The 26467-nt window shown below is 44.7% G+C and overlaps 1 protein-coding gene across 1 annotated transcript in view; it reads right to left on the bottom strand.

The window, feature by feature from the left end:
* LOC130355875 (A.superbus venom factor 1-like) overlaps positions 1-26467 on the bottom strand; it is a 266587-nt gene that overhangs the window by 190201 nt on the left and 49919 nt on the right. The window contains exons 7-9 of the mRNA XM_056556718.1: positions 17340-17428; positions 14252-14334; positions 3275-3362 (exon numbers count right to left, since the gene is read on the bottom strand). Of these exons, the coding sequence (XP_056412693.1) occupies positions 3275-3362; positions 14252-14334; positions 17340-17428 (260 nt within the window). The remainder of the gene's footprint in view (positions 1-3274; positions 3363-14251; positions 14335-17339; positions 17429-26467) is intronic.

Here is a 26467-nt window from a genome sequence, read left to right as displayed (position 1 = left end):
TAGTGCAATTTTTGCTGAAGGCTGCAACAGAGAACCACAATTGCTTATGGGACTTATAGTCTTTAGACTGGTCTGAACTTGACTTGGTCTAAAGGGGAGAAAAGAAAGATAATCAGTATAAAAGTGAAATAAGACAGCAGCTCACCAGATGTGGTTGTATAATGTCATACATAACAATGGTAAGCGCATCAAGAGGTAGTTTATCCGCAGCCCTCAGTCTAGGCAAGGTATTCAGTCGGTCTGGCTTCAAGGAGAACACTGGCTCCATGTGACGCAGGTACAAAAGGAATGGAGAACAGATAAAATTGAGGTAAGTTATTTCCCAAGATGCAACATGTTTCACTGCGGGAAAGCAGCTTCATCAGGCATGACAGGGAATGGGTATTTTGTAGGAGTGGTAGTTTTTTACGTCAGTACAAGGAAGAGAGAGGGAACATTGAAATAAGTAATGTGATATAACAAACATATCAAAAACATATATCAAAAACATATGTAGACAGATGTAAAAAAAATAATTTTCAATAAAAATGCAAAAAGTAATGAATTGTATTTACTCAGAGTGAAATGCATACATTCATGCACACGTGCAGAAATGGGCGTGCATGCATATATGCAAATGCATGCAAATCTATAACAATATAGTCACTATAACATACACGAGAAGTGCATGCATAGCGTGGAAAAAATTGAATACAATGGGATGAATAATATACCCAAAGAGTACAACACAAACAGAAAAGAAACGAAATGCATATACACCCCATGCTGATTAAGCAGATGTAAAAATAAAAAAATATATATGTAGTCTAAACAAGTAATAATGGAAATAAAGAAAAAAAAGAATAAAAGAGAGGAAAATAAAAGAAGATGAATCAAATAATAAAGGATGTAGAAGTAATATGTACATATATTTGATCCAGTGTATCTGAGTGTAAGGAGAAAAGTTTAGCAGAAGTGAAATGTAAAAAATAATGTCAGCAATAATCGTAAAATTATTTTTAAAAGGAAATTATTTCTATTGTGCCAACCATGTAGACTATGCGGTACGAGTATAAACAACATGAGAATAATTATCGAACATTTTCGATGGTTTCATTCAGACCATGTGGTACTAATGTGGATAATTTGAATATCCAAAAAGATTCATGGTTAATTAAACATTGAAACCGATTAGGTCTATTGTCAGGTATTGTTTCAAGGATAGTCAAGCGTAAAGAAGATATGTCATATTTATGGATAATGGAAAAGTGCCAAGAGACACCATGTAATATAAAGTTATTTTTAATGTTATATCTGTGTTTAGACATACGGGAGCGCACGGTTTGCATAGTATGCATTTCACTCTGAGTAAATACAATTCATTACTTTTTGTATTTTTGTTGAATTTTTTTTTCTACATCTGTCTATATATATTTTGATATGTTTCTTCTGTAATTGTTATATCACATTACTTATTCCAATGTTCCCTCTTCCTTCCTTGTACCGACGTAACAAACTACCACTCCTATAAAATACCCATTCCCTGTCATGCCTGATGAAGCTGCTTTCCCGCAGCGAAATGTGTTGCATCTTGGGAAATAAATTATTTATCGCTTCTCGGCCTTTTGGTAAAGTGTAGTATCTGTTGTTACTAGTTTTCATGCCGGTGGGCAGTAATGCAGGTATGGGTCTGGTGGGGATGGGTGCTGCATGGAGGGGGCAGGTGTACCGGGCTGGTTCTGAGAAATCAGCTCGACAGCTTCCCCGGCGTGACCTGTTACCTCCGGGTCTCGCCATGAGTCTGAGAGGATCTAGAGCCGAGGTACTTCCCTGAGTGGAAGCACGGGCATCATAATCTCTTCATCTTGTGGCACTCACCTCTTGATTCCCGTCCTTCTGGCTAGGATCAGAGACATTTTTATAGATCCATACGGATGTCCGGGCAGTATATCTGCACACATTCACATATTTATTTATTTTTGTCTCACTGTGTCACTTTTTGCGTGTTATGTGTCCACAGGATTTGTCAGGATGCGGTAGCCCTTGTGGGTGTCCCTCCTGCCGGTCTAGGGGAGGTGTGTGTGGCCATTAGGTTCTTCACCTCCCTGCAAACACCCTGGGTACTCCTGCTTTGGCAGGGTACCAACCGTTATCGGCTCTGCGGGTAGATACCTTAGCTAATGCCTAGGGGGATGCCGGGAGCATTTGTGGCCCCTTAGTAGCTTCGGCAAAAAGGGACCTTTTTGTCCGGATGCGAAGGGTAAGGTTTGTTGGGGGGCCTCTCTCCTATCGGAGAAGGGCTTGCGATAGACCGCATCCTCTGTGCACATTTTTTTAGTGTAACACATTTACACTTTTTCTTGCACTTTGGGTGATTCAAGAGCATGTTCCTCGGCTCTTAGAAAATATCTTGGGAAATAAATTACCTCAATTTTATCTGTTCTCCATTCCTTTTGTATCCTGTGCCACGTGGAGCCGGCGTTCTCCTTGAAGCCAGACTGACTTAATGAACTTGACTTGGACAGACTGACTGGGAATTGACTAAGATTAAGCTTGACTTAACTTTGGAGCAAGCAATCACCAACTCTGTAACTTCACTTATGGAATTCAGCGTAAGGGCTTAAGCCATGGTGGACTTGTATGGACTTGAACTGCCGGAGACCTTCACTCACATTATGCTCTTCTTTGGCTAATGGGGCCCATCGGTTCACTTGACTCTTCCCCCCCACAAAGCAAATTTTTGTCTGAACTTGACATGAAAAGACTTGACTGGTGGATGACCTGGTCGGCGGAATCCTACTAAAGGGTAATGTTGCTCATGGAACTTGAATGGTTGTAGCAACTGGGTCTTTTAGGCGTGTCCTTATGTGGTGAGGTACAGATCCCACAGCAGAGGTCTAAGCTTGACCTCCATTCACTCTCATTAACTCTGCAGAACTGAACAGCTCTGGGGGAGCAGGGCAGGAGGCTCTGTTTGGTCAAAGTGCTAATGTGGTTCTCTGTGCTTCCTCCTGCACAGACAAAATGAACTCTTTCATGGAAATAACAAAATACAAAGACATTAAATATCTGATATTACATTATAAGATGTTACAATACATATAACCTGTAAACCTGGGCAGTGGGCGGGAGCAGACACAGTTAAGTGACATCCACATGACAGGGCAGGTGGACAATTGTGTTCCGCACTGGGACACCTCAATAACAAAAGTTTTACATACTGAAAATATTCTACTATTTAAAATAACTACTTATTAATGTATAATAATCATAATTATCAAATAGGCATTCTTACGTGGCTTTAATATTAACAACCAGTTCTTCATCCTTATAATAAAAGAACTTTTTTTCTGTTTCTAGCTCAACTTTAAAAGTTGGAAGCACTAAAAGAAAAAAGGAAAATAAAACTGTTAATATGATAAACAAAAACCCTAAACAAAAAATTATACATTAATTATACAAAGTTATTCATCCCCAAAACTCACATAAATTCATGTTATGATTGGCCAACTCTACATGTTTATTTCAATAAGGAGAAGGATATTTTTATTGATTGAATGCATGAATGAATGAATAAATAAGTAAATGAAACATTTCCTATCTTGCTGTCGCATGAGAGCCCTCCTCAGGCTGATGGACGTGCTCTTCAAGCAATGAGCACTTCTATCAGCATGTAAGTGAGGAGAGAGGTGCTCACTAGTACACCAGGATGGAGGAGCAGTAAGGCTATGTTCACACAGTCTGAAAATGTACAGAATGTCTGCACGAAAAACAGGTGCGGACATTCCACACATTTCACTAAATGCGCAGTCTCATAGACAACAATGCATTTCCTAATGGACTCCTCAGGAAAAATAGACTTGACTATTCTTCCTGCGGATGCCAGAATCTCAATTTCCAAAAGCAGCGCTCCGGTCTGCCATAGAACTGTATGGAGGGGGCATGTTGGCCGCTGCTTCCTGCAGTGGTTGAAAATGCTAATTTCATGCAGGGAGCCGGGGCACCATTGGGGAGATCACGGTGGGCCCCAGCGTTAAGACCCCCTGCGATCTAACACTTATCCCCTATCCTTAGGATAGGAGATAAGTTGTACTTTCCGGAGTTATCCTTTAAGTTCACAGTATATAATTTATTAGTGTGAATGGGTTTTCTATTGATCTATTCACACTGCAGAATTTCAATACTCTAGCTACGACTATATACCCCTGCAATATGATCTACACAAAAGACATGGGTGCCTCCTGCTCCTTTCAATATGTTACTTGCTTCAAAATGCTGTCATCTTCTGGCCTCATGACTAGATCTTGTTTGCTTGACTGTATGGTGTATACATGCATGTATGTGAGTTGTAAATGGTTGTATGAGTCTACTTTATGCGAGTGGTGTATGTGTGAATGGGTGCATCTATGTGACTTTGTGATTTCTGATTGTGTATGACTGCATGTGTATGTATATACTGGATCTGTAATGTTTGTATTTATATATTGAATATCAGTATATACTGTACCATATGTCTGTATATAGCAAAGGCCTAGTTAGGTTCATAGGTCGCAATACATTTTATTCAGTGGAGTTGAAGAACTACCATTTCTAGTGGATTACACTGGCGACAATAATAGGCAGAAAAAACTATTTAGGCCCTGCCTAGGCAGGCTCAATCCCTCCTACCTACATTAGGCTATCCAGAATTTGCCTAGTGTCCTTAGGAGGCAGACCTGCTCTTTTTTTCATTTTATTTTATTACTTCCATCTTCCCTTTCTACGGGCCCATCCCAGAGGCCCGACAAACCTGGTCATTCCTCCTTTAGTGCTATAACACATTTGTTCAAGCCCAGGTCTTCCTGACAGCCCCACTCTAGGTTCCCAAGCCTGAAGGTTAGCCGTCCCCACTTGGGTGTTCTCCCTGAGTGGGGCGGGGGGGGGGTTGGGGGGAGGTTATCTTGTCAAGGTACAAGATCAAGTTCACTTCCCTTCCTCCAATTCAATCACATCCTCAGTTTGAGGAGGAGTGAATGACCAACCAAAACTTAGTCAAAGAAAGAAAAGGCCTAGTGATATACTGTTTTATGGGGTACTTCCCTAAAATGCACTAACTGTCCCTACTTATGTTCTCCTTGAGCTTTGGCTTTATCACACACAATTCACAAGGCAAGCGTAACGTTAGGCAGGAATATGTGCAGCTCTGAGTTCACCCACATCCACTTTCACAAATTACTAGGCCCAAAGCCTTGCGGCTTAGGCCTGCGCTAGAGATGGATAGTTCTTACAATTCCTCCTTTATAATTATAATCCTCCTTAAGCGATGGAAAGATGGATGTTCAACTGGACTATGTTCCCTACTCCAAGTGCAGGATAAAGTGTGGTGAAGCACTATGTGGAAAGCCTTGTGGGGTGTAGGGTAGTAGGGGTGTTGCGGTTCTATATGATAAAGGGCGCTGTTAACCCTTGTCACTCGTGATGCCAGGGTGAGGGTTAAAACTCTGTAGTGATGCTGGGTCTATCGCCACCCTTCCCAAGAATGATAGGTGAGTTCAGAATAAATAGATTGTCCACAGCAGTGCTGAACTTAAAGCTTGCAGGAATCTTTACTGAAGATTTTCTGTATATGCAATAACGATAACAGTCCAGATAACAGAATCTATTTGAACAGCACAGCAGTGATTGACAGATGCTTAGGACCAGAAAGTTCCCTTTAGGTTTTGAGGATTGTATTTGCATAGATCTGCCGGATTTAGGGGTTAGATTAGGTACAGAGGTCTTGCTGAGATAGCGGGGAACTGTAAGAACTATCCGTCTCTAGCGCAGGCCTAAGCCGCAAGGCTTTGGGCCTAGTAATTTGTCTTGTAAGCTGCGGAGGTCCTACCTCGTCCAAAGTCAGCAACCCAAGAGAGCGGCAATATGGCGCAGCTCCCTTATATGGGCAGGGGCTGGCCATTTTGGATTGGTCCAATCAGCTGTCACTCACCGTTACAATGGATTGTGGGTGATCACATGTCCAAAACCACCAAAGGTCCTTTAGCAAAAAAACATAGAGTTCTGCAACCCGGTCACATGACCCGCAGGTCCTGCGACGCTAAAACAGTGAGTATTACCATATACATTTATTTAGATAGATAATATTTACAAATATTAATTGACTAAGGGGTGACTAGGGGTTAAATGAGGAAAGCGAACCCCGACAGTCCTAGGGACTCTAACTTTGGGGACTAATAACCAAGGCACAGTATGAAATACGGTGCCGGGACACCACAAAAGCAAAGTTAATGTTACGCCGAGCGCTCCGGGTCCCCGCTCCTCCCCGGAGCGCTCGCTTCACTCTCCCCGCGGCAGCGCTCCGGTCACGTCCTCTGACCCGGGGCGCTGCGATTCCGCTGCCAGCCGGGATGCGATTCGCGATGCGGGTAGCGCCCGCTCGCGATGCGCACCCCGGCTCCCCTACCTGACTCGCTCTCCGTCTGTTCTGTCCCGGCGCGCGCGGCCCCGCTCCCTAGGGCGCGCGCGCGCCGGGTCTCTGCGATTTAAAGGGCCACTGCGCCGCTGATTGGCGCAGTGGTTCCAATTAGTGTGTTCACCTGTGCACTTCCCTATATCACCTCACTTCCCCTGCACTCCCTTGCCGGATCTTGTTGCCTTAGTGCCAGTGAAAGCGTTCCTTGTGTGTTCCTTGCCTGTGTTTCCAGACCTTCTGCCGTTGCCCCTGACTACGATCCTTGCTGCCTGCCCCGACCTTCTGCTACGTCCGACCTTGCTTTTGCCTACTCCCTTGTACCGCGCCTATCTTCAGCAGCCAGAGAGGTGAGCCGTTGCTAGTGGATACGACCTGGTCACTACCGCCGCAGCAAGACCATCCCGCTTTGCGGCGGGCTCTGGTGAAAACCAGTAGTGGCTTAGAACCGGTCCACTAGCACGGTCCACGTCAATCCCTCTCTGGCACAGAGGATCCACTACCTGCCAGCCGGCATCGTGACAGTAGATCCGGCCATGGATCCCGCTGAAGTTCCTCTGCCAGTTGTCGCTGACCTCACCACGGTGGTCGCCCAGCAGTCACAACAGATAGCGCAACAAGGCCAACAGCTGTCTCAACTGACCGTTATGCTACAACAGTTACTACCACAGCTTCAGCAGTCATCTCCTCCGCCAGCTCCTGCACCTCCTCCGCAGCGAGTGGCCGCTCCTGGGATACGCTTATCCTTGCCGGATAAATTTGATGGGGACTCTAAGTTTTGCCGTGGCTTTCTTTCCCAATGTTCCCTGCATCTGGAGATGATGTCGGACCTGTTTCCCACTGAAAGGTCTAAGGTGGCTTTCGTAGTCAGCCTTTTGTCCGGAAAAGCCCTGTCTTGGGCCACACCGCTCTGGGACCGCAATGACCCCGTCACTGCCTCTGTACACTCCTTCTTCTCGGAAATCCGAAGTGTCTTTGAGGAACCTGCCCGAGCCTCTTCTGCTGAGACTGCCCTGTTGAACCTGGTCCAGGGTAATTCTTCCGTTGGCGAGTATGCCGTACAATTCCGTACTCTTGCTTCAGAATTGTCCTGGAATAATGAGGCCCTCTGCGCGACCTTCAAAAAAGGCCTATCCAGCAACATTAAAGATGTTCTGGCCGCACGAGAAATTCCTGCTAATCTACATGAACTTATTCACCTAGCCACTCGCATTGACATGCGTTTTTCCGAAAGGCGTCAGGAACTCCGCCAAGATATGGACTCTGTTCGCACGAGGCGTTTCTTCTCCTCGGCTCCTCTCTCCTCTGGTCCCCTGCAATCTGTTCCTGTGCCTCCCGCCGTGGAGGCTATGCAGGTCGACCGGTCTCGCCTGACACCTCAAGAGAGGACACGACGCCGTATGGAGAACCTCTGCCTGTACTGTGCTAGTACCGAACACTTCCTGAGAGATTGTCCTATCCGTCCTCCCCGCCTGGAAAGACGTACGCTGACTCCGCACAAAGGTGAGACAGTCCTTGATGTCTACTCTGCTTCTCCACGTCTTACTGTGCCTGTGCGGATGTCTGCCTCTGCCTTCTCCTTCTCTACAGTGGCCTTCTTGGACTCTGGATCTGCAGGAAATTTTATTTTGGCCTCTCTCGTCAACAAGTTCAACATCCCGGTGACCAGTCTCGCCAGACCCCTCTACATCAATTGTGTAAATAATGAAAGATTGGACTGTACCATACGTTTCCGCACGGAGCCCCTTCTTATGAGCATCGGATCTCATCATGAGAGGATTGAACTTTTGGTCCTCCCCAATTGCACCTCGGAAATTCTCCTTGGACTTCCCTGGCTTCAACTTCATTCCCCTACCCTGGATTGGTCCACTGGGGAGATCAAGAGTTGGGGGTCCTCTTGTTCCAAGAACTGTCTAAAACCGGTTCCCAGTAACCCTTGCCGTAACTCTGTGGTTCCTCCAGTAACCGGTCTCCCTAAGGCCTATATGGACTTCGCGGATGTTTTCTGCAAAAAACAAGCTGAGACTCTACCTCCTCACAGGCCTTATGATTGCCCTATCGACCTCCTCCCGGGTACTACTCCACCCCGGGGCAGAATTTATCCTCTCTCTGCCCCAGAGACTCTTGCCATGTCCGAATACGTCCAGGAGAATCTAAAAAAGGGCTTTATCCGTAAATCCTCCTCTCCTGCCGGAGCCGGATTTTTCTTTGTGTCCAAAAAAGATGGCTCCCTACGTCCTTGCATTGACTACCGCGGTCTTAATAAAATCACGGTTAAGAACCGCTACCCCTTACCCCTCATCTCTGAACTCTTTGATCGCCTCCAAGGTGCCCACATCTTCACTAAATTGGACTTAAGAGGCGCCTATAACCTCATCCGCATCAGAGAGGGGGACGAGTGGAAAACGGCATTTAACACCAGAGATGGACACTTTGAGTATCTGGTCATGCCCTTTGGACTGTGCAACGCCCCTGCCGTCTTCCAAGACTTTGTCAATGAAATTTTTCGTGATCTGTTATACTCCTGTGTTGTTGTATATCTGGACGATATCCTAATTTTTTCTGCCAATCTAGAAGAACACCGCCAGCATGTCCGTATGGTTCTTCAGAGACTTCGTGACAACCAACTCTATGCCAAAATTGAGAAATGTCTGTTTGAATGCCAATCTCTTCCTTTTCTAGGATATTTGGTCTCTGGCCAGGGACTACAGATGGATCCAGACAAACTCTCTGCCGTCTTAGATTGGCCACGCCCCTCCGGACTCCGTGCTATCCAACGCTTTTTGGGGTTCGCCAATTATTACAGGCAATTTATTCCACATTTTTCTACCATTGTGGCTCCTATCGTGGCTTTAACCAAAAAAAATGCTGATCCCAAGTCCTGGCCTCCTCAAGCAGAAGACGCCTTTAAACGACTCAAGTCTGCCTTTTCTTCGGCTCCCGTCCTCTCCAGACCTGACCCTTCCAAACCCTTCCTATTGGAGGTTGATGCCTCCTCAGTGGGAGCTGGAGCTGTTCTTCTACAAAAAAATTCTTCCGGGCATGCTGTCACTTGTGGTTTTTTCTCTAGGACCTTCTCTCCAGCGGAGAGGAACTACTCCATCGGGGATCGAGAGCTTCTAGCCATTAAATTAGCACTTGAGGAATGGAGGCATCTGCTGGAGGGATCAAGTTCTCCTGTTATTATCTACACCGACCACAAGAACCTCTCCTACCTCCAGTCTGCCCAACGGCTGAATCCTCGCCAGGCCCGGTGGTCTCTGTTCTTTGCCCGATTTAATTTTGAGATTCACTTTCGTCCTGCCGATAAGAACATTAGGGCCGATGCTCTCTCTCGTTCCTCGGATGCCTCAGAAGTTGAACTCTCTCCGCAACACATCATTCCACCTGACTGCCTGATCTCCACTTCTCCTGCCTCCATCAGGCAGACTCCTCCAGGAAAGACCTTTGTTTCTCCTCGCCAACGCCTCGGAATCCTCAAATGGGGTCACTCCTCCCATCTCGCAGGTCATGCGGGTATCAAGAAATCTGTGCAACTCATCTCCCGCTTCTATTGGTGGCCGACTCTGGAGACGGATGTTGTGGACTTTGTGCGAGCCTGCACTATCTGTGCCCGGGATAAGACTCCTCGCCAGAAGCCCGCTGGTTTTCTTCATCCTCTGCCTGTCCCCGAACAGCCTTGGTCTCTGATTGGTATGGATTTTATTACTGATTTACCCCCTTCCCGTGGCAACACTGTTATTTGGGTGGTCGTTGATCGATTCTCCAAAATGGCACATTTCATCCCTCTTCCTGGTCTTCCTTCTGCGCCTCAGTTGGCTAAACAATTTTTTGTACACATTTTTCGTCTTCACGGGTTGCCTACGCAGATTGTCTCGGATAGAGGCGTCCAATTCGTGTCTAAATTCTGGAGGGCTCTCTGTAAACAACTCAAGATTAAATTAAATTTTTCTTCTGCATATCATCCCCAGTCCAATGGACAAGTAGAAAGGATTAACCAGATCTTGGGTGATTATTTGCGACATTTTGTTTCCTCCCGCCAGGATGACTGGGCAGATCTCCTCCCATGGGCCGAATTTTCGTATAACTTCAGGGTCTCTGAGTCTTCCTCCAAATCCCCATTTTTCGTGGTGTACGGCCGTCACCCTCTTCCCCCCCTCCCTACTCCCTTGCCCTCTGGTCTGCCCGCTGTGGATGAAATTTCTCGTGACCTTTCCATCATATGGAGAGAGACCCAAAATTCTCTCTTACAGGCTTCATCACGCATGAAGAAGTTCGCGGATAAGAAAAGAAGAGCTCCCCCCGTTTTTTCCCCTGGAGACAAGGTATGGCTCTCCGCTAAATATGTCCGCTTCCGTGTCCCTAGCTACAAGTTGGGACCACGCTATCTTGGTCCTTTCAAAATTTTGTGTCAAATTAATCCTGTCTCTTATAAACTTCTTCTTCCTCCCTCTCTTCGTATCCCTAATGCCTTTCACGTCTCTCTTCTCAAACCACTCATCCTCAACCGTTTTTCTCCCAAATCTGTTCCTCCCACTCCTGTTTCCGGCTCCTCGGACATCTTCTCGGTCAAAGAAATTTTAGCTGCCAAAAAGGTCAGAGGGAAAAATTTTTTTTTAGTGGACTGGGAGGGTTGTGGTCCTGAACAGAGATCCTGGGAACCTGAGGACAACATCCTGGACAAAAGTCTGCTCCTCAGGTTCTCAGGCTCTAAGAAGAGGGGGAGACCCAAGGGGGGGGGTACTGTTACGCCGAGCGCTCCGGGTCCCCGCTCCTCCCCGGAGCGCTCGCTTCACTCTCCCCGCGGCAGCGCTCCGGTCACGTCCTCTGACCCGGGGCGCTGCGATTCCGCTGCCAGCCGGGATGCGATTCGCGATGCGGGTAGCGCCCGCTCGCGATGCGCACCCCGGCTCCCCTACCTGACTCGCTCTCCGTCTGTTCTGTCCCGGCGCGCGCGGCCCCGCTCCCTAGGGCGCGCGCGCGCCGGGTCTCTGCGATTTAAAGGGCCACTGCGCCGCTGATTGGCGCAGTGGTTCCAATTAGTGTGTTCACCTGTGCACTTCCCTATATCACCTCACTTCCCCTGCACTCCCTTGCCGGATCTTGTTGCCTTAGTGCCAGTGAAAGCGTTCCTTGTGTGTTCCTTGCCTGTGTTTCCAGACCTTCTGCCGTTGCCCCTGACTACGATCCTTGCTGCCTGCCCCGACCTTCTGCTACGTCCGACCTTGCTTTTGCCTACTCCCTTGTACCGCGCCTATCTTCAGCAGCCAGAGAGGTGAGCCGTTGCTAGTGGATACGACCTGGTCACTACCGCCGCAGCAAGACCATCCCGCTTTGCGGCGGGCTCTGGTGAAAACCAGTAGTGGCTTAGAACCGGTCCACTAGCACGGTCCACGTCAATCCCTCTCTGGCACAGAGGATCCACTACCTGCCAGCCGGCATCGTGACAGTTAAAATTAAAAAGCCAAACACAGTACAGAGGTCAGGGAACAGTTTGGGTAACAAAGGGTTAATCAAAGCCCACACCAGCTTGCATAAAAATGGTAACAACAAACTGAAAAACATACAAAAAAAAAATCAAAGTCAGGTAGGCAAAGTCAAAACCGGGAGAGGCAACGAGGTACAGAATAGGCATGAAAAAGAGTACTCAAATCATAGTAGCAGAATTCAGACTGATAAACAAACTAATTAGACACAATAGTCCAAGGAAACACCAAACTATCATGTTATCAATTATTTGTCAATCTCATGTTGTCATAATATTCATATATCTAGCTATGGAGAGGAAACACTCATACTAAGAATATATACACACAAGAAAATTGAGAAATATCAAACATGCAAACAAAATATACACACAGGGAATAGAAATTCCTGCATATGGTTATTACAGAGAGAATATAATTTCAGTCTCATTGTGATACGGCACCCCAGAAATGTATGTGCTTTAACTTTCACTGTTCCTGATGACTGCCATTTCTTAAATACATTCCGAACAGAGGATATTGACATCTGAAAACGTTTCGCTATCTTCTTATAGCCTTATCCAGCTTTGTGAGCGTCAACTATTTTCAGTTTCAGATTTCTAGACAACTGCTTAGAAGAACCCATGGTGCTGATTGTTGGGGCAAGGTCAGATGAGTCTGGGCATTTAAAACCTTTGAGATTGACATCACCTGGTCTTCCCAGATGATGATTGAGAACAATCCATGACACTGGCAGGTCTCAGCTTTGCAAAGGGGGCAGTGCATGCTATAAATTCTGCAGGGTGCCCAAACTTTTGCAGATGCCATTTTTTTGTCTTCTGCCATTTTGAAAGTGTAAATGATGGAAATAAAATCTAACTTTTGTTGACATATTATAAGAATGTCTAATCTGTAATTTGATGCCTTTTGGAGATTTTTCCATCTTTCCTTGGCTTTTTTATGCACATGAATACAATTTTTTACCTGGGGTGCCTAAACTTTTGATCCCCACTGTAATCTTCTCCTCGATGCTCTTTAGGACTTCCCTTTTGCACTCCTGCATGACATTTCTCTGAAGCTCCTTTTTTGGAAGGTAGCTTTACCATGAATTCCTCTGACAGTCTAAGCCACAGTCGGTTGCATATTGATTTTTCACCACCCAAGGTGTGAAATTGGACACCGTGTGAATTGGACACAGATTATAGAAGTATCACACATGCTGAAATGTATATTTGCGCTTTTTCTGTAGACATGTTATTGCTGGGCAAATTTAACAGGTTCAGATGGCATTTACCTAATATGTATAACAGGTAGCTATGATTCTTCAAGTTGACAAGAACTACCGTATTTTTCGCCCTATAGGACGCACCGGCGTATAAGACGCACCCTATATTTAGATGCAAAATCTAAAAAATTCAAGATTTTGAACCCAATAGTGGTCTTCAACCTGCGGACCTCCAGATGTTGCAAAACTACAACTCCCAGCATGCCCGGACAGCCGTTGGCTGTCCAGGCATGCTGGGAGTTATAGTTTTGCTACATCTGGAGGTCCGCAGATTGAAGACCACTGGATAGGAGGTAATACTCACGTGTCCCCACCGCTCCGGACCCGTCACCGCTGCCCTGGATGTCGCTCCATCGCTGTCGCCGTGTCCCCGTCGCTCCGGAACGTCTCTGCTGCCGGCCGGGTATCCTCACTCTCCGTCGCCGTCATCACGTCGTTACGCACGCCGACGCACGTACGCAACGACGTGATGACGAGGAAGGAGAGCGCCGGCCATACAGGGGATCCCTGAACGGAGAAGACACCGAGGAGGCAGGTAAGGTCCCTCCCGGTGTCCTGTAAGCACTAACCCGGCTATTCAGTCGGGCTGTTCGGGACCGCCGCGGCGGTCCCTAACAGCCCGACTGAATAGCCGGGTTAGTGTCACTTTCCCTTCAGACGCGCCGGTCAGCTTTGATCGCCGCATCTGAACTGTTAATACAGGGCATCACCGCGATCGGTGATGTCCTGTATTAGCCGCGGGTCCCGGCCATTGATGGCCGCAGGGACCACCGCGATAGGGGTGTATTCGTCGTATAAGACGCACTGACTTTTTCCCCCCAGTTTTGAGGAAGAAAAAGCGCGTCTTATACCGCGAAAAATATGGTACTTTCCTACCTAATATTTATTGTACATAAGTGGCTCAAGGCTTTAGTGACTGGAGATAGAAGGCAAATGTGCTTCAAATCTGAGGACTGTATTATAAAGGTAAAATGATATGCATATCATATTGACTAAAAACTGTTCACAAAGAAAAAGATACTCATTTTAATTAGGCCAAGTCATATTATCTTGCTAACCAACTCGATAGATGCTCACCATACTCTTGCACTTCAAACTGCATTGTGTATTCTTTCTGTTGTGAATGGCTAAACTTTGCAATGATTTTCCATGTTCCAATGCTGAAAATATAAAACAAAATGTGTTATATTATCTAAAAAATTTATAGCTGAGATATTTTACTCTGGTAAAACATGGAGCTTGTGACATAAAAGCTTTAAAGATCCTTACATTCAAGCAGCAGGGCAGAAAAATGATGTAAAGGGTTTTTGTACTAATACAAATATACAGAAACAGAAACAAAATACATTAAAAAAAAATAATAATAATGTGTACACTTCACTAAGTATTTTGCATGTGTGTGTGCATTGTGGAGTTTTATTGTGGGTGGCCTGTTTTTGTATTAGCTTTTGAGCCAAAACACAGGACATAGAACCTTTTCTGACCAACTCCAGTCATAAGAACTAGGGAGGAGATGAGAGTCCCCAGGGCTGGACAGGTCGTGCATTGATACCCTTTAAATGGGCACTGTAAGATACAAAAAACTTTATATATATTGTACATCTTGGCAGAACATTAACCTTTCTAATATACTTCATAAGAAAATGTTATTTTCTTTTTATAGAAATCATCGCTTATAAAATCATGGCTTAGTCAAAGGGGAAGCTCAGACATGGACAAAGTCCAGTAAGTGAGGGTGGGCTAGCACTCCTCTGTGCTCTCTCCTGTCTGATTTTATAAGCCATGATTTCTATAAAAAGGAAATAACATTAGAAAGGTTAATGTTTTGCAAAGATGTACACCAAAGGAATTTGACATTGCCCATTTAAAGGGGTACTCCGGTGAAAAAATTTGTAAATTACTTCTATTAAAAAATCTTAATCCTTCCTGTACTTATTAGCTGCTGAATATTACAACGAAAATTCTTTTCTTTTTGAAACACAGAGCTGTCTGCTGACATCATGAGCACAGTGCTCTCTGCTGACATCTCTGTCCATTTTAGGGACTGTCCAGAACAGCATATGTTTTCTATGGCGATTTCCTTTTACTCTGGACAGTTCCTAAAATGGACAGAGATGTCAGCAGAGAGCACTGTGCTCATGATGTCAGCAGACAGCTCTGTGTTTCAAACAGAAAAGAATTTCCACTGTAGTATTCAGCAGCTAATAAGTACAGGAAGGATTAAGATTTTTTAATAGAAGCAATTTACAAATCTGTTTACCGTAACTTTCTGGCACCGGTTGATTTAAAAAAAAAAAAAAAAAGTTTTTCACCGGAGTACCCCTTTAAGGTTAACTTAGAGATCAGTAAATAAAAACGTACATGCAGTTACTCCAAGGTAGACATAGCACGGCAGAGTCCCAGATGTCACGGGAGGCTGGAGTATACAGATAGATCCCAAGTGTAATCTAAGAGTCACTACAAATTGTTTGAAGAGGGGATGCATAGTAGGTGGTTAGGCTCTATTCCCTGGTACACTTCCCAACTAGCTATGTCCTGGCTGGTGGTAACGAAAGGCCCTTGGTGTTAGTTATGCATTTGAAACCAAGACACAAGAATGGGACCCAAGGATGTTGCAGCAAAAAGGTAACTTTTACTCAAATTCATCCACGTAGTGGAGGCACATATCCTAAACAGTTCTAACAGTATCTATATCAGCAGAGTTAGAGAGTTAATATGTATGGAGTGTAGATGTTCAGGTGGTTGAAGGGGTTGTGTCCCTGGAGGACTTGAATAAACACTGCATGCTAGCTCCCAGCAGCGAGACATTGGCCTGGCCCACATGGAGGACCACAAAGGCACAGACGGCTACAGGGTCCTAGAAATTACTATCCCCTCAGTAAAGAAAAATAAGTCCTTTAGGTCAATTAGCTCCAGCTGTGCACAGCAGCAGCAACTCCTTAAGACTTGAGATCTTGATATAATGGGGTCAAGAAATGTTGGATATATAATATAGGGAGCTGATTTATACTAGCCCACCTCTAAACTACAAGATTCTAGGGGATTCTAGAAGCTTAAAGGGGTATTCCAGGCCAAAACTTTTTTTTATATATCAACTGGCTCCGGAAAGTGAAACAGATTTGTAAATTACTTTGATTACAAATTTTTAGTCCTTGCAATAGTTATTAACTTCTGAAGTTGAGTTTTTTTTTTTCTGTCTAACTGCTTTCTGATGACTCACGTCCCGGGAGCTATGCAGTTCCTATAGGGATAGTCTCCCATCATGCACAGCTCCCGGGACGTGACATCATCATTGAGCAGTTAGACAGAAAACTTCAGAAGCTAATAACTATTGGAAGGATTAAGATTTTTTAATAGAAGTAATTTACAAATCTGTTTAACTTTCCGGAGCCAGTTGATATATATATATATAAAAAAAAGTTTTTGCCTGGAATACCCCTTTAAACTAACATTCTTTATTCCTCTAGAGGTGGCAGCAGAGAGCAGAAATTGTACTGTATGTAAAAGCTATGGACTAGTGATGAGCAGCATTGGCCATATTCGAATTTGTGACATTTTGCAAATATATAGACGAATAATCGTCCTATATTCGTGAATTTCTCGTATTCGTTATATTTGCATATTCGCATATGTGAATATTCGCATATTCAAGGAAGAAAACAGTGAGGGGGTGGGCAACTTTACTATTGGTTGCTAGGGATGTTGTTGATAACCTCTAACAAGTGTATTTGCATCATTCTAATTGGCCCACAAGTGAAAAAAAAGGAATATGTGAATATTGCATATTGCAATATGTGCATATGCGTAAAAAAGTGAGTATTCGTAATTTCGAAAATATAGCGAATGTCGCAAATTTGCGATATGTGCAATAAAAATTTGAAATGCGAATATTCCCGCCCCCAACACTACTATGGACACGGTTATCTTCATGAGACAGACTTATATCTGCAGCAAGAACATACAAATATACTGGGACAAATGCTGATTTGCTGTAAGAGCACCCATGTAAGCTGCTGCAGATAGACAAGCTGGCTTCAAGAAAATTTTGTAGAATTAGACTTGTCAGCATAGCAGTCATTCAAAAAGCTGTTCTTAATGTTCTGACACATTATAACAAATATTTCCAGCTGGTACAAAACTCCAATATAAGAGCAAAGAAACTTACTTTACCAGTTCTGGAATCTTCATGGTCATTGTTGTCAGCCCTTTTGAAGGCATCTTATCTTCCCTATGAACAATTACACTGTTTGGGTTCTATAAACGAGACTAAAAATTATGTATAACCTGTAAATAGTACATTTTTAGACAATTATAATTCACAAATAATTATTATCGAGTTTAGCACAAATGATACTGGACACACTCAGTATTCTGTGTTTTCCAGATTTTCCATACCGTAGTATTAAAAGTAGTATTCTCCTTAAAATCATCTCAGATAGAATCCCTTAAATTCTTCGAGATAAAAGATTTCATAGCACAAAGAATTATCAAAAATGTGGAGGATACAATAGATATTGGAACACAAAATTTGAAGTAGGTATGTGTGAAGTCCCAGAGCAGGAACATCTTTGCCACTTTGAACTCTGTTCAGGTGGTTGCTATCCCCAAAGGATGCTGTCTTTAATCTAAGTTCAAGTCTTATTGTGTTCTGGTAAAAATGTTCTGTTTGTTTACAGTGCTTCCAACCTACTGTGCCTTTTAACTGCTATGCAAGGGTTAACTGTTTTTTGTTTTAAGATCTGGTGAGCAATCACATTTCTTCTTGAAGCCAATCAGGGGAAGTCAGTCTTGCCTCCCCTAGTCCCCTGGGACAGGGAGGAGACCCAAATTGTTTAGTTAGTCTGGCTTTTCCCGGAGGTCAGGACACACTTGCAATCTGCAGTTCCCTGCACCTTTAGTTAGTGAACTGTTTTCCAGTCTCCTGCCTTCATACATAGGGTAAGCACCAAGTAACACCATTAAGTCTCAGACCTAGCCAAAGTTCTTTCTTGCCAATTCCGATACTGAGGTGCAACCACAACCCCAATGGCAATTTAGGGACAAGAGCAAATCTGACGGGCCCTATAGCAACTGGATCAAGGTACAGGCATTCCTCGGGGCATATCTATTCCTGTGATAGACTAACATCTGTGGTCCCTCTGCTGGATGCCCTCAAGTCAGTGGCGTCACGGCTACACCTGAGGGAGAGAAACCTTTCATGTTTCCACAAACTGCCCCCATGATAGCAACGAGCTCCAAATCATCAAAAAATTCAACTTCTGGAAATATTTATGCTTGATTATAACCTGATTGGACAATCCATGAATGGACATGTGTGCACTTGTGATTATTCATCACTTCACCAAATATCCAGTGATGAGTTACACTTACCAGAGACCAGACTGCTGAATCAATTGTCCAAGACAACTGTTAAAATGTTGTCCAACTTTATACTTGTCCAAAAAGAATTCACCCTGACCAAGCTACCCGTTTCCATGGAAAATTATTGGATGACCTCTGTAAATTATACCATATAGAGAAATCACAAACCACTCCTTTTCATCCCCAAGAAAATGGAGCATGTAGAAGATTAACCAGAACCTTACTATAAATATTGAGAATGCTAGTCTAAACAGGAAAAACCCTACACATTCCAGAGTTGATATGGGCATATAATGAATGAATTGTGCCACATTCCCCTGAAAGAACTGTGCTACCATCTCCATAATGAACTATGCCACTGTTCCCCTAATGAACTGTGCCACTGTGCCCCTAATACTATGCACTCCTACTATACTGTGCTACTTCTGTTTTAATCAACTGTGCCCAAAATATACTGTGCCACTTTTCCCCTTAATTAACTTTGCCACTGTGAGCACAATATACTGTACTTTCACTGCCCCCTAATGAACTGTACCTAACATATATTATACCACTTTTCCCCTAATGAACTAATTCCTAATATACTGTCTCACTGCCCCCCTAATGAACTGTGCCACTGTTCCGCTAATGAACTGTGCCCTAATATATTGTGCCATTGATCCCCCTAATAAACTGTGCCACTGCTCCCTTAATGAACAGGCACTCAGCTATTCAATTGTATTGAAACAAATAGAGCTGATACTTTCCCAATAATCCCAATAAGTTTTTCCCAATAATCTGCACAAATACCCTATAATGACAATAGGAAAACAGAATTTTAGACGTTTTTGCAAATATATTAAAAAGGAAAAACTGAAAAATTGCTAGTACAGACCAAAAGTTTGGACACACCTTCTCATTCAAAGAGTTTTCTTTATTTTCATGACTGTGAAAAGTGTAGATTCACACCGAAGGCATCAAAACTATGAATTAACACATGTGGAATTATAGACATAACAAAAAAGTGTGAAACAACTGAAAAAATGTCATATTCTAGGTGAAAAGTTTCCCCAAGTACAGTCACAAAAACCATCAAGAGCTACAAAGACACTAGCTAGCTCACATGCGGAACGCCCCAGGAAAGGAAGACCAAGAGTATCCTCTGCTGCAGAGGATAAGTTCATCCGAGTCACCAGCCTCAGAAATCGCAGGTTAACTGCAGCTCAGATTAGAGAGCAGGTCAATACCACACAGAGTTCTAGCAGCAGACACATCTCTAGAACAACTGTTAAGAGGAGACTGTGTGAATCAGGCCTTCATGATAGAATATCTGCTAGGAAACCACTGCTAAGGACAGGCAACAAGCAGAAGAGACTTGTTTGGGCAAAAGAACACAAGGAATGGACATTAGACCAGTTGAAATCTGTGCTTTGGTCTGATGAGTACAAATTTGAGATCTTTGGCTCCAACCACCGTGTCTTTGTGCGACGCAGAAAAGGTGAACGAATGGACTATACATGCCTGGTTCCCAACATGAAGCATGGAGGAGGAGGTGTGATGGTGTGGGGGTGCTTTGCTGGTGACACTGTTGGGGATTTATTCAAAATTGAAGGCATACTGAACCAGCATAACTACCACAGCATCTTGCAGCGGCATGCTATTCCATCCGGTTTGCGTTTAGTTGGACCATCATTTGTTTTTCAACAAGACAATGACACCAAACACACCTCCAGGCTGTGTAAGGGCTATTTGACCAAGAAGGAGAGTGATGCGGTGCTGTGCCAGATGACCTGGCCTCCACAGTCACCAGACCTGAACCCAATGAAGGCAAAAGTGCCAACAAGTGCTAAGCATCTCTGGGAACTCCTTCAAGACTGTTTGAGGACCATATCAGGTGACTACCTCTTGAAGCTCATCAAGAGAATGCCAAGAGTGTGCAAAACAGTAATCAAAGCAAAAGGTGGCTACTTTGAAGAACCTAGAATATGACATATTTTCAGTTGTTTCACACTTTTTTGTTATGTCTATAATTCCACATGTGTTAATTCAGAGTTTTGATGCCTTCAGTGTGAATCTACAATAGTCATGAAAATAAAGAAAACTCTTTGAATGAGAATGTGTTCAAACTTTTGGTCTGTACTGTAGGTATACAGACTTTTTTTTATTTTTAACTTAGTTGAAGCACCTATGGCAGTGATAACAGCCACCAATCTTCTTGACACTAGTGCGTCAGGGTTTGCACACGTTGGGAATTTTCTGCCATTCTTCTCAGGAGATCCTTTCAAGCTTTGTCAGATTGGGACCATCAGTGGACAGACATTTTCAAGTCTCTTTAGAGATGTTCAACTGGGTTCAAGTCAGGGCACTTGCTGGGCCACTTAGGGACATTCAATGTGTTGTCCCTGAACCACTCCTGTATTGTCTTGATTTGGTACTTAGAGTCATTGTTTTGTTGGAAAGTGGACCTTCACCTAGACTAGAGCTATTTGGATCAGGTTTCTCCATTCAGCATGATGCTGCAACCTCTATACTTTACTGTAGGGATGGCATTGGGCAGGTAATTGGCTGTGTTTGGTTTTCTTTAGCCATTTCTTTAGCCATGACACTCACTGAATTGTGAGGCCAGAGAGTTTCATTTTGTTTTGATCAGATAATCTTGATTCTGACAATCTGAGTATCCTTAAAGAGTACATGTCACTAACTACTCTCTTACTGATTTACTACTATATCTGTCCCTGACTAATGATGAGAATCATCCTGCTCTTTTTTTTTCAAACAAAATCACACAAATACCTTTTCTGTGGTCTGAATTGGTGCTCCCTGTGTGTGCCGTCCGTGAGGCAGGAGCGGCGTTTCCCGGCAGATGCGACGTCATCTGAATCCCTGTTGGGGATAACTTCCGCCCTTTTTCATGTAATGTGAAAAAACTGACTCTGCCACCGAATGTGACTCCTGCTTATCTGGAAAGAGCTCTACCCAGATAAGTGACACGCGCGCGTGCACACACTCAGGCAGGAGTGAACATGATCTATCCCCGCTCTCCCTTCCATCCCATCTCTCACCAGCTGAGGGGATGTAGAAAAGTGTGTCCCCGCTGCTGCTCTCCTCTATCCCTGGGACTCTCACCTGCCACGAGGATGTAAACAGCGTGTCCCCGCTGCTAATCTCCTATATCCGCGTTGCACCTGCTGTTGCTCCTCCATCCTCGCGAATTATACGTGACCCTGCCGCCAGATGTTAGAGCAGAGGCAGGGGACAGCATGATCCATCCCGCTCTCCCCTGGCTCTGATAGACTGCAAAATACATCACAGGCTCTGCTTCACAGGGGGGCGGGGGATTGGAGGCAGGGTGTAAGGAGCAGAGGGGCATGCACAGTGTGCACAGTGCTCGCTTCTGCCTGCCTGATTGACAGGCAGGGAGCTGCGCTGTGCTTGTCATGTGTCTGAGATTTCGGACTCATGACAGGCCAGCATGAGTCCAAAATCTATGTCGCCGGAACATGTAGGGAGAGCCCTAGTGGTGACTTTTTCAAACAGTAAATACAGTTAGAAATAAACATTTTTTTTTTCATTACATTCAATTAGGAAGTTGTTTGCAATACATGAATACACCATATATAAAAGGTTTTTTTGATGACAGGTACTCTTTAAGGTATTTTTCTCTTGCAAACTCCAGGTATGGTGACCTACTGGGGTGATGTACCGTTTGTGACGCCAGGGTAGTGTTAATCCAAGGTTTAGAGAGTTCTCCTGGGCTAAGCGCTGCAGACAATAATGACCACTGATGCAGGGTTACGGAAATCTTTTACTGAGGCAAAAATGATGGTAAAATCCTTTACAGTACAGAGTAGAGCAGGGGAGATGAAGAACAACCCTGTGGAGCATGTTGCCTTGCTGGGACTTGTAGTCACTTTTGTTTAAATGTATTAAGGTTGCTGCAGACTTTATACTTTAGCTTTAGACTTGTGACAACTCACGCAGTCTGTAGACTGACTAAAGAATATTCCCCCAGAGCTTCTAGCATATCACCAGGCTTGAGACTGTACCTGTGTGATGGGGATGGAAATTGCGTGGCTGTAGATTTTAGACTTCTCCTCAGGCCTCCGCAGATTATTACAAACTTCTCCCAGCTCCTCTCCACACTGTACCTCAGCTCTTCTCCAACTCCTTACTGAACAACTCCTCACCCCTACACTACTGTATATAAGAATTGGCTTGGGGGCATCCCATTGGGGCATCAGGATCACCTGGTTTACTCTGCATGACTTCCCTTAAGTTTAAAGAAACACTGATAAACATATGCATAGCACAAAATGGTGCCAATACAACAAAATACAATTTACCCTGGAGTAGTGGACCCAGAACTGAGGCAACGTGTACCAGACAGGACAACATCCAGTACTGGGTTACTACACAGGCAGGCAAATGTGTGTGTCTGATTTGCATTGTCAGCTGTGTGACCTTATATAGACAGGGAGATGTATTTCCCAATGATGCCCAATCAACTGAATTTACCACAGGCAGACTCCAGTCATGGTGCAGATGCTATATAATAAGTGTCAAAGCAAAGAGTTTAATGTCCTTGCAAACTTTTAGTTTTTCCTTTTCAATAAATTTGCATGAATTTCAAAAATTTTATATTCAAGCTTTTCAAACTCATTGTATGATCTATAACGATTAACCCCAAAAGGCTTATAAGGCTCATATAACAACATCAGGCCTGAGACACCCTGCTGCCTCTGTAAATGCTCCTGAATGCTCTGTTAATGCACAAAGCAAGAAGCGTTAAGGCCTGGTGCACTCAGAAGGGACTGCATGACTTCACACACCATTTCTTTAGGGGTTCATGCATGTGTGGTGGCCCAGTATGGGAGATGTTGCCCTTTACCATTGCTGCCCTGTCAGACAACCTCCTTCAGTGTTCCCAGGACCCCTCCCCCCCTGTTCATATGTTCTGCAGTGTATTGTATTATAAAATGTGTTGTATCTTTAAGAGTTATGTCATGTGATCGTTACCCAGGAGGTACCAGTGACCAGGTGATCTCAGGGATGACCTATGGGCTCCCTGCTATTCTCCCCCATATAAACCCTGGGTGGAGCTAACTCTCTCTTTTCCTGACAAGTCTTTGCTGAGGTCCAGTGCAGTCGTGCCTAGTGTGTGTGTCCAGTGTGTTGGAGGCCTCAAAGTCAAGTCCTGAAGCCACCATCAATTCAAGAAAGCTAAAGTCAAAGCTTTATGAGTCAAGTCAAGTCAGTCCCTGTCATCTGTCAAGTCAGCGTGGTCTGCATTTTATTGTCCAGTCCTACTACAAGTCCCAGCAAGCCCTTAAGGTCTCTGCATCACTGGTCACCTCCTTGGGCCCTGGCTGACCTGTATAGACTTTACCAACTGTCTACCCTCAGTAAAGCTACCGTTGTCTGTAACTTGGCATTGGAGTCTTTATTGCTCCTGTGCCTAGCCCAGGATCCAGCGGTATACCTTCAGGTGGTTTTAGGCAAAACCATGCCCTGGCATCACGAATACAAGGGGTTAATGCCATCTGCCCCTAGGGTAACAACATCTGCCCTCATCACACCCTGCTACCACAACTTTTGGCGTCACGAACAGGATATGGGTGTGCTCCTTATTCAACATTTCCTCCCTTAGTCTGAACTGTGTTCAATATTGTCTGCAAAAACCGCATGCCGATGCGATTTAAGTCTGCACCAGAATATGTATGGGACTTTGCAAATGAAAAGTGGTTTACTTGTGGCATTTGTGAAATGGAGGGGGAGGTGAAGAAAAGACTGTTTTCTGCTATTTTGAACTGTACAGAGGTAGGAACTGAAAGGATTAAGTCAGTCCGATGTTTCCCACGTGCGCAAGCTGTCACAGCTCCGCCCCGTCAGTCCCCAGCAGTGACGCCTCTTCAATCAAGCGAGGAGGAACCAAAGAGCCACCCTATGTTTCACAGGGGAAGATTTTGCCGAGTGGACCAAAACAGGAAGTTCCCTGGGTTTAGCCATATTGGAGGTTCCGCTGTTCCATCCGGATCTGCCGCTAACCGTCAAGCACCTGCTGCAGCGCAGAGTCTGCAAACACCAACAATTGTCAGTATTATCCATTACCAAGGATCGAGGAGTCACTCACCGCCCTCGGGTCGGCTGCTTACATCTCCACCCTAGACTTAACCAGTGGATATTGGCAAGTGCCCATGGCCATGGAGGATTGGGAGAAGACCGCCTTTGTGACGCCTATGGGACTGTTCGAGTTTAAAAGTATTCCGTTTGGGCTGTGCAACACCCCTGCTACATCCCAGTGTTTGAAGGAAAGGTGCCTGGGCCATCTGTCCTGTTGTACCTGGAGGATGTCATTGTGTATTCCAAGTCCTACCAGTAACACCTCAGTAATTTGTCAGACATCTTCCAAGTCCTGATCAAGCATGGGCTGAAGATCAAGCCATCAAAGTGTCATCTGCTGAAACCTCAGGTTCACTACTTGGGTCATGTTGTCAGTGCCAAGGGAGTGTCCATCCCAATCCTGAAAAGGTGGAAGTTGTCAAGAACCGGCCTACTCCGCGCACGGTGAAAGATGTCAGGAGCTTCCTGGGGTTTGCCGGCTACTGTCGCCGCTTCATTCCCCACTTCACCCAAATTGCAAAACCACCCTATAACCAGACATATAACTATACATACATATATATATATATATATATATATATATATATAGGGAACCCCTAAATTCCTAGCTATTTAGAGTAGTGGGGGAGGAATTACCGCAGTCTAGTCTAGCTCTAGTACTAAGTCTGAGCACAAGTGTGGTAAAGTTGGGGTTTGTGTGGCGAAGCCTCAAGGGAAGGCCCAAATCAAATCTACTTTATCTGGTCATTCTGCAAGTATCAGCCGGACGGTGGAAATTCATGCCCTGGCAGAGGAAACTTCAGGACCTTGACAGAACCCTAGATACCAGGATCAATCATCAACTCTCTCAAATCAGTATCAATTTATAGGATAAAAGCACCACAAGTCCCAGCAAGACAACACTGCATCCTCTCACTCTCACTCTGTCTGTGTAATACCATCTGCACCCTGCTCAGTAAAGACAGTTATCCGTAACCTGACGTCGGTGAGTTTCTTTACTCCCAGTGTCTGGCCCAGGAGAAGCTGTCGCCAACCTCGGACCTTGTATATGATAACGGTGCCCTGGCGTCACAAAGTGATAAGGTATTTCCCTACACCACCCATGGTACCACAGCTCTGTCTTCTCTATTCTTGCCCAAGACCTACAGCTGTGTCTTTGGTCTTGGTCTGCACTGTCACCAGGGGATATCCACATACAGGAAGTACCTGTTACACTGCAAGAGGGGGAGAATTCACAGACTCTTGCCCTCTGGGTTTGGGCTGCTGTTCATCTGAGCATGTATTTGGTGATGCAGGGACAGCACTTCTTGGTACTCGAATTTTCTGACAGATGACCCATCTGACTGAGACCTTGCCAAGAGTGCCGGCACCATATTGATGTCACTAGCAGAGCTGGTGGAAGCAGGTCCTGTCTCATTACTAGAATGAGGCCTGCCACTCACCACTAAGCCTAGCTGCCTAGTTGATTTTCTCCCAGGACTTGACCTACAGCTTGAAACAGGACCATGGCACCTGACCTGGAGGCTCCGGAGAGGGGCTCTGGATACAATTCCAGGCACGAGCAACTATTCAGGGCTCAGTGTTTGTACTGTTTGGGTAAAGCAGGTGAATCTGAGTCTTCATCTAATTCTCCTTAAGATGCTGATACAGCCATTCCAGACCATAGGTGCATGCTATGTAACCTTTTTAATGGAGATAATCATTTTAGTGACAGAGGTACAGGACACTGTACAACAGAGGGAGTATGGGTGTAGATTTCCCTGGCCTGCTACCTGCCGCTAAATGGCTTTTCTCACTATACATTGTACTACTTTATCCCACTAGCCTAGCCCT

Source organism: Hyla sarda, chromosome 1 (genome assembly GCF_029499605.1).
Source record: "Hyla sarda isolate aHylSar1 chromosome 1, aHylSar1.hap1, whole genome shotgun sequence".
NCBI lineage: Eukaryota > Metazoa > Chordata > Amphibia > Anura > Hylidae > Hyla > Hyla sarda.
Note: the sequence above shows the minus strand (reverse complement) of the source record. Positions and strands in the feature narration are given on the sequence as shown.